This window comes from Nelusetta ayraudi, unplaced genomic scaffold, assembly GCF_046127955.1.
Source record: "Nelusetta ayraudi isolate G7.1 ecotype Tasmania unplaced genomic scaffold, CSIRO-AGI_Nayr_v1 ptg000026l, whole genome shotgun sequence".
Taxonomy (NCBI): Eukaryota; Metazoa; Chordata; class Actinopteri; order Tetraodontiformes; family Monacanthidae; genus Nelusetta; species Nelusetta ayraudi.
The window spans coordinates 8,946,585-8,954,850 of NW_027466076.1; the positions used below are offsets into that span (position 1 = coordinate 8,946,585).

General features: G+C 42.8%; 1 protein-coding gene across 1 annotated transcript; it reads right to left on the minus strand.

Moving 5' to 3' along the window:
* Nucleotides 1–2,122: 2,122 nt before the first annotated feature.
* Nucleotides 2,123–7,953, minus strand: kmt5aa (lysine methyltransferase 5Aa). The gene is made up of 7 exons (XM_076029663.1): nt 7,641–7,953; nt 6,048–6,192; nt 5,225–5,492; nt 5,025–5,112; nt 4,848–4,907; nt 3,860–4,050; nt 2,123–3,745 (listed from the first exon to the last, which is right to left on the minus strand). Exons 1-7 carry the CDS (start codon nt 7,647–7,649, stop codon nt 3,535–3,537), a joined length of 972 nt encoding a protein of 323 aa, XP_075885778.1. The 5' UTR covers nt 7,650–7,953; the 3' UTR covers nt 2,123–3,534.
* Nucleotides 7,954–8,266: the final 313 nt, after the last annotated feature.

The window sequence follows — 8,266 nt, forward strand, 5'->3', positions numbered from 1 at the left end:
TGGACCGTTGATAATTGTGTGCCAACACACTCTGAAAATGTAATCCAAGTCTCTCTCAGCCGCTGTGTGTCTCCAACTGCTGACCGATTGGATGAAGAGTTCACCTCTCCTCCTCAGGTGGGTCCCCCCCCCCCCCTCTGTCGAGGTCTTTAACCTATTGTTCATCTTCAAGCCGTTCAACAAGAACCAGAACAAATTATGTGCAGACTCCTGATGTTGCATATTTTATTCATTGATGCCTGAAACCCCAGCATAGAGATTTATTCTTTGCTACAACAGTAAAGATTCATTACGTCCTAAAAATGGCCAACGGGTCAGTTTGTCCCTCAGATGTTATTGCTATTGTTTCACATGATAAAAAGGCAAATGTGGGAACATTTCATCATTTCACATTTTATTTGCCTCGAATATCTTTTTAGATTTTTGTGAACGTGGTGTTTTTTTGTTGTTTTTTTTTTGACACATTTTCCCAGTTTTAAAATGTGCAATAACAGCCATGTCTTCACATCGGACAATTCTGATACAAATTTGCTTCTAGGCCAAACATAATGTACCATAAAAATGTTAAGGGGTTGTTAGTCTATCTTAGCAAAAGTGGAAAGAGAAGACAACAGCTTAAGTACAAAAAAACGTATAAGTACCCAGAGAAGTATGACACGATGATTAAAGAACATTTTTTCAACAAATTCAGGCCAGCGGTTTCCCCTCATTTAGGATTTTTTTACTACGATAGGCTAAACCAAACACCTCTGTTATATCATTTTAATGGGAGCAAATTGCAGCGGTCACTCCTGTCATTTAACAAGTGCTCAGACCCCAAAATTGCAGGAAACTCTTTTCACTTGCGATAATGCCAAGACAAAAAGAACCTTCATTAGAGGGAATGGTGTACAACAAAGTAAATGAGAATTTGTGACGTGAGATTTTGTTTTTTCATTTGTGACGTGAGATGTCAGAATGAACACTGTGTTTTTGATTGTTTTACCAAAAAAGTGATTTGAGTGAATATGTTCATCTCTTAAAATCAGACTGCTGAGTTGGATGTGACAGCTTCAATCACTCATTTGCAATGGAATTATATGGTTTAGAAAAACGTTATTTAATTTGAAACAAAAAATAATGACAGAACAAATATTTTCATTTAAAAATACCTGCAAAAGTAGTCTTTTCCAAATATACATTAATATGAATATACAATTATCAGTCATTGCATTTGGTCTCCTACTGAATCTAATTGAAACACAATATAATTTCTATATAATTTTAATACAGGGAGTTTAGCGTACTTTAGGCTACACTTTCTTGCTCATTTTAGAATCATCTAATAAAATACAAAATGTACCTGTTGGTCATTTAAATTTTCAATCTATTTACATGCAACGCCTTGTTAAGTTTGTTAAGATTAAGACAGTTTTGCGAGAGAAAAGACTGAGGACAGAGCCCTCAATCCGCCTGCCCACGGTGGAGCGACTGCTTTTGTTTTAGTGTCAACAAACAGAAAGGGTGTGGCTAATGCAAGACTCATACGCCAGAAGCTTAGCTTTTGTTAGTTTGACGGCTAGAAACAGCAGCTCAGCCCACTCTGCTTTTAGGGGTTGAGAACATTGCTCGCTACCAGTGAGCCGCTGAACATGACTCAAATAAACCTGGCATCTCCGCTACTCGGGCGGCAGCGTCAACACACAGGATCAAGTTTACAGTTCACCTATGAAACGTAATTAGCTTTCTAGCGATAATACCTCCCAGCGCCTCCAGCATGTGAACAGTACCTGCTTCTTTGGTTAGCTCGACGGTTCACAGAGTGCCGAGGAACCAAGACATCCTGGTCATCAGCTCTTTGTGAGGTCATAAAGGGTGCTCGTATCTCACTTGTCCCTCCCATGTGTTTGTTGCATTCTTTGAGAAGGCCCTGTTTTTCTTAAAGGTACAGGAGCCTAGGACACCTTTTTCTTTTTGTTTGTTTGTTCTTGCTGGAGGCTGTAAACAAAGGGTATATACAGGGATATGTTCTTTTTGGATAACGAAAGAATGAATAAATGAATGAATGAAAAGTTTTAAAAAAATCTGAAAATAGATGGAATGTGGGACCTTTAAAAAAAAAAGGAAAAGAATAAACACTACATGGCTGACAGTGATTTTTAGTTGATTATAATGTAATTTACCGTAATATTCCTTTAAAAGGCATGCATCCGTTCACAGAAGTGACAATGGTCGTGTCATAATTCAGCAACACATTTCAGGTCAGACAGTTTTTTTCCCCTCCCCAACATGGTGCAGCAGACACATTGCTTACTGATTTGGCTCAATTTGTGAAAAATGAAATAAATAGTTGAACAACAAAAACGACGACGACAAAAAAAAAAACAGAACCATAGTGAAAACCATTTTCCCCACAAAAGGCTGCAAACTGTTCACTAGAAAAAAAAAATCATACGCCTGCAGTTCTGAGCCACAATAAATACTCACCCAGTGCAGTGATACTAAGACAGCAAACCGAGTTAAAAAAAACAAAACAAGTACATTTCAGGTGAAGTGTTGCCAGCCTGGGCAAAGCCGTTGAGAACCTTAGTCTGTTTATAATCAGCAGATTTACGCCTTTAAAAATGTCAATGTATTATTACATTTCCACTGATGAGAGTATTGTAGGCATTGGCTTTTATTAATATATTATTTGAACATTTACTACACGGTAAGTCAATTATGCTGCATTTTTTTTTTTTAAATATTAAAAACATGATATGAGCTATAAAAAAAACAAAACAAAAAAACGAAATACAAACTAAAAGAACTGAGGAGGACAGAGGAAACACTCTTACTGTACATCTCAATGATCAACACTAGGGTGAGCGACGCTTGTATGCTTTTCCATCCCGCGTCTGGTTGAGCGGAGCGCAAATGTAGAAAACTGGAACCCCTCCACGCAATACTGGTTCGTAATGCGACATTATGATGACTGAGATCAAACCCCACTGAACTATATATATGTATATATATATACGTGTATATATATATTTTTTTTGTTTGTTTAAAAAAAGGGGTTTGTTAGTTTGTATCTCGCGGCTCTTTGCGAGCCTCGAGGACTCTTGGGGAATTGGGGGGGGGGGAGGGGTGTAGGGAGGGAGGGAGGGAGGGGCCGTTTTTGTAATAAACGAGTGAAAACTACTACATAAGAAAAAAGCCGTATAAAAATGCAGAGCGCTTTAACTACCTGCATGCTGTCGAGGCATTGGTCTATCCGTCATACAAAACGTACAAAACAAATGTGCTGCAAAACAACAACCGGAAGAATTCAGTATACACATAAATAAAAAGGACAGTTGTCGTCTGGACCTCATTTGAAATATGTCAAGTAACCCCCCCCCCCGAAAACCACCCGCGACGCCCCGCTTTAACTTCGCTACTGGATCAAAAATAATAACAATAATAATAATAATAATAATAATAATAATAATAATAATAATAAAGGGAAACACATTCTGTCTCTAAGGCATTTTTCTTTGTACGCGAGCTGACCAGAAGTGTGGCTCCTTCCGGTCACTGTTTGAGCCAGGGATGGGCGGCGATGGACGCTTTGCTACGGTCGCCGTAGTCGTACAGCAGCTCTTCGCCCTCGTCGATGTTCCGCGAGGCCACGAGGATGAGGTGGGGGACGCCGCCGATGTCGTGCAGTTTGGTTTGGCAGTTGCCGTTTTTGCTGTGATTGATCAACCTACCCATGCGGCCGGACTCTTTGGTGGCGTCCACGCTGTTGGGAGACGGGTGGGGGTGTGGGGGGTGGGGGGTAGAGAGAGAGATGTTGAGAGGTGAGACTTCAGGGGCCAGAAGGTGTGCGGGGATGGGATGGGTGGCGGTCGCCTACCAGTAGGTTTTGCAGAGGTACTGGAAGTAGTACATGTAGCAGCCGGTGGCCGGGTTCTGGGCGTACTCCGCCTCCCTCATCTTGGCGTCGTTGATCTGCAGCAGGTCGCCGTGGTACTCCACCACGTACTCGCCCTTCTGGAAGTGCCGCGTGGCGAACACCGCTCTCCCTTTTCCCTCCATGTGCTGGACCTGCCGGGAGGTGGGGGGAGGGGGGTGGTTTGAAGAAATCATTTGGGCGGAGTTGTGTAATTTTCCGGAAATAGTGGTAGAAGAAGAAGAAGCTGCACTCCCGCCTATGTTGTAAACAAACCCTGCGTTGTCTGCGCGTCCTCCGCTCGATCACTCTTTGTGCCCCTCACGTTTTACTTTTATTTTTTGATCCGAATGGGTGTGTACACGAAGGCCATTCAGATTAATGATCGGCATAAACCAGCTACCTCTTTCGAAATGCAATCCGAATGGACCAGATCGGATCAGAATCTTCTGATTGCCGACCTTTATTACGATTATTTGTGTCCATGTAGACGCAGCTGCCGATACATTTCACTGAACTCCATTATAACCAGCTTCATGATTTAATGTTCTGGAATGCTCGAAGGACATTACTAGTGCACCAAAAAGCAGTAAGGATGTGTTGACCACATACAGTATGGGATGATTTGACAGCTGTTGCTTTGAATGTCAAATTGAATGTGACTTTCGAGAATGAATATTCAGTGCAATATGCGGTTCACACAGAATTTTGCACACTCAGAATTCTCTCAATCACTTTTTAAGAAGACATTGGAAATTATTATTAAATTATCAAATTAAGCGCATCTTGACTGATTTCCGTTCCCTCATAACGATCGCAGAGCATTCAAGGTCATTATTTCATACTGGTTACTGGTTATAATGGAGTTCAAAGCAGAAATATGTGTCCCCAAAACTTTTGAACGCTGGCGTGTGTACTGACAGGAAGAGGCTGAACGGAAGTCTGAGCTCACCTCCATCCCCTCCTCTATTCCCTTTGTGATGAGTTCGTCGATGTGCCTCTTTTCCTCGCACTGGAAACAGAAGGGGTCAGGGAGGTCAGAGAGGTGATGCCACTCCAGGGTAGCAGTAAAAAAAAAAAAAAATCACTGGTTGAAAAATTTAAATTGAACAAGTCCTGGCACTTTTACCTTGAGCTCCGTTTTATTTTTTCTGGAGCTTCTTCTGATTGGATAGTAGTCCGTCACTTTTCGGTTCTGGGAGTTTTTCCGTGCGGTGCTGCAGTAGGCGCACAAACCGTTTTGTTAACCACACACTCAAACCACACGTCATCTTGCATTTATAACGCTCGACACACAAAAAACAAACAAGCAAAAAACCTGTTTCTTACATTCTTATTGTGGATTTATTGGCTGTGACCTTAAGGCGGACCGCTCTCCTCTGGCGGCTGCGCAGGACGCCGTTGGCGTTGGCGTGGAGCGGAGAGTGAGACAAGCTGTTGTTGAGGGGCAGCGGGAGCTCGACGGGGGGGCGGAGGCAGGCCTGGGCGCAGTAGAGCTGCGGAGGCGACGGCTCTTCCTCTGACCAGCAGGGGGAACATTGGCTGTAGCTGCTCTCCTTCTCTGGGACGTTGCCCTCAGAGATCCTGCCAGGAAAAGCTGGGGAACGGAAGCAGCCGACAAATTAACCTGAAGGACTTTTTTTTTTTTTTTTTTAACGCGGAGGTTTGGGGTCGACTGTTGAGGGTTTAAGTCAGACTCAAATATGCAGTCGGGCCAAAATGTAAAACTTGGACAAAGTCGTTGGTATTTATTGAAGAAAATCTTCCTCCAGATGGAACAGTGAACCTTTTTACATGAACCCAAACAAGTTTTGCTTCAACCTGAACGTGGAACAAGCAAACCTTAATACTATACAGTACATAACTTAATATTGCACACATGCAAAAAAAAACTTGAATTTCAAATAATTAAAAAAAAAACTCATCAAAATAAATAAAACATTTTTTATTTGCAGCCTTCGGGTTAAAATTTCAACAGTAACATTTTTGATTGACGTGTGCCAAAATACCAGCAAAGCATTCTGGGATTTGTAGTATTAGCGGTACATGTGCTATATACTATGGTATACTACGAGCTCCAGCAGTGACTTTGTATAGAGTTTGGCAAAAGTGGTTGTAAAAAGTTGTCGACGTGCGTGCGGGCGGCACTCACCCCCTGCCTGCCTCTGAGCGTCATCCTGACAGCGGAGCGGGGAACACCGTCCCTCTGTCAGCGTGATTGTCTTCTCGCCATGGTCAGGTGACAGGGACGTGTCGTGGTTGAAGACAGTGACGGAGTGACTATTGCATACAACTTCCTGTAATCACACAGACAGAGGTGGGACGTCAACATGTCGGACGCTTCACGCGGCTCCTGTTTTGAAGGCAATTTTCCATGTTTGTTTTTCATCCTGGATTCCAGCGGAGCAGGAAACCTATCAAGGCAACTCTACAGATCTTGTATACTTAGCTATCTGTTTACAGCCCTCTTCAAAAAACAAAACCAAACCCTAAAATGTTTGTTTTGTAGGACCTTCTGCATGTTTGGAAGGTAACTACAACAAGTTAGCTGTCAAGTGGTTTTAAAAGATAAGATATCAGATAAGATATCAGGTACTATTGTGACATCACAAAGGGATGATTACAAACAGAACTGCATGATCAGGCACTTGGGTAAAAAAAATTAAAAAAAATAAAAAAAAAGATATGGAAGTGAAATGTACGTTTTCCCCTCATATCCAGGCAGTTCACCGACGGGCACACAAAGACCAACTAAGTGGATTTTGCATAAACAATTTGCATAGCATGGAACCTTGAATTTAGACCCATGCTCTGGACTAAGCTTACTCACAAGTGGACCTGCTGTAACAGTTAATATAAATGTTTACTATTGGCAAATTAAGACGTTTTAACGTGAAAACATTGTGCATTTCCAGTGTTTTTATCCAATAGAAAGAATACGCGTCATTATGTTTCCACCCATTGGGCTCTTGATAAACTCAATCAGGTCAAATGTGTAATTCTTTGGACAAACCACTCAACAGCAGTTACTCATTACCTCTGTATTACAATTGAATTAGAAAGGCGCGAGGCCTCAACAAACACACCTCGACAGCGAGCCACGAAATCCTCTAAATTAAACGTGCACAGAAATGAATGAATGTGTGAATGAATCGTTTTTAAAGGAAAGTGAAAAGGCCTGGATGTGCTATGCTGAAAGTGTGTGGAATGGCCAGTCTCTCTCCTGCCACTGCTGTGGGTGGGGCCAAAGGGAGGGCACCATGCTGGCTCCACACCCACCCACTGACTGGTCCCTTTAACTACACATTCGTGCAACAACGTCGGACTGGTCGAAGCAAGAAAAAGAAAAAGAAAAAAAAGAAAAAGAAAAGTACGACTATAGATATCGATTACATTCACACGATGCCACCACTACCACCCCCGCAAATAAACACCAAGTGCCGGTTTATGTTTCGATCTCGTGATGATCGGACTGTTTGCTGTTGAGCTAGCAGGCACATGTAACTAGCCACTGTTAGCAAAGCACTCAAACAAAAAGCGCTGCTCTCCATAGCTGCTGTTCAAGCGGGCTACTCCAACTTGGCCTCACAGTCATTAAAAATGGGCGGGTATGACATTTTAACTGACAAAACAGGAAGGCGTCCCGCGCAGTCGCCTTGCTAGAGAAAGAAACCGACCGTCCGAGGCGGCTCTCATTCACGGTCCTTGACCTGTGTTGATGATGCCCCACAACAAGCAAACTTACCCCGTTCATGTCCGACTTGTTTTCGTGGCTCCTCGCCTGGCCCTCGCCTCGAGTTTTCAAGCGGGAAAAATTCAATCAAGTCCGAAGCGAGTCGGGGGTTTCGCTCGCCCTGGCCGTATGGCAATGTCCTCCCTCCGAGCTGTCACCCTTCCACGGTGTCCGCGTGCCCCTGCCGTTGCTTTTAAACTGCCAGCAGCTCAGCCGATGAAACCTCCACAGCTCCCGTACGCCATTTTTCCGCCAGTTAAATGGAAGGAGGCGTTGCATCGCAATGTCGCCCTCGGCAGGCCGTCTGCGGTAGCGTCGTTGAAGGACTGACTCGCAGAGCGCTGTTCCTTGTACGTTCGGAGTTGTGGAGTTATTAAGGGGTTATTTCAGCAGTCATTCTTTTTTTTTTTTTTTGCCATTGCGTTGTAAAAGTCTGTTTGAAATATGACAAGGGAAAGAAAAACTGAATGTAGATACTTGCAGAGCAGTGCATGTAACAAATCATTATGCACTGCATGATTAGATTAATGACATACAAATTCATCCACCAGTACTACAATTGACTAAATGGGATTACATGTGACTCGTATGATTAATTTAGTGATGATTGATCGTGTGATTGTTTGATTAATTAATTG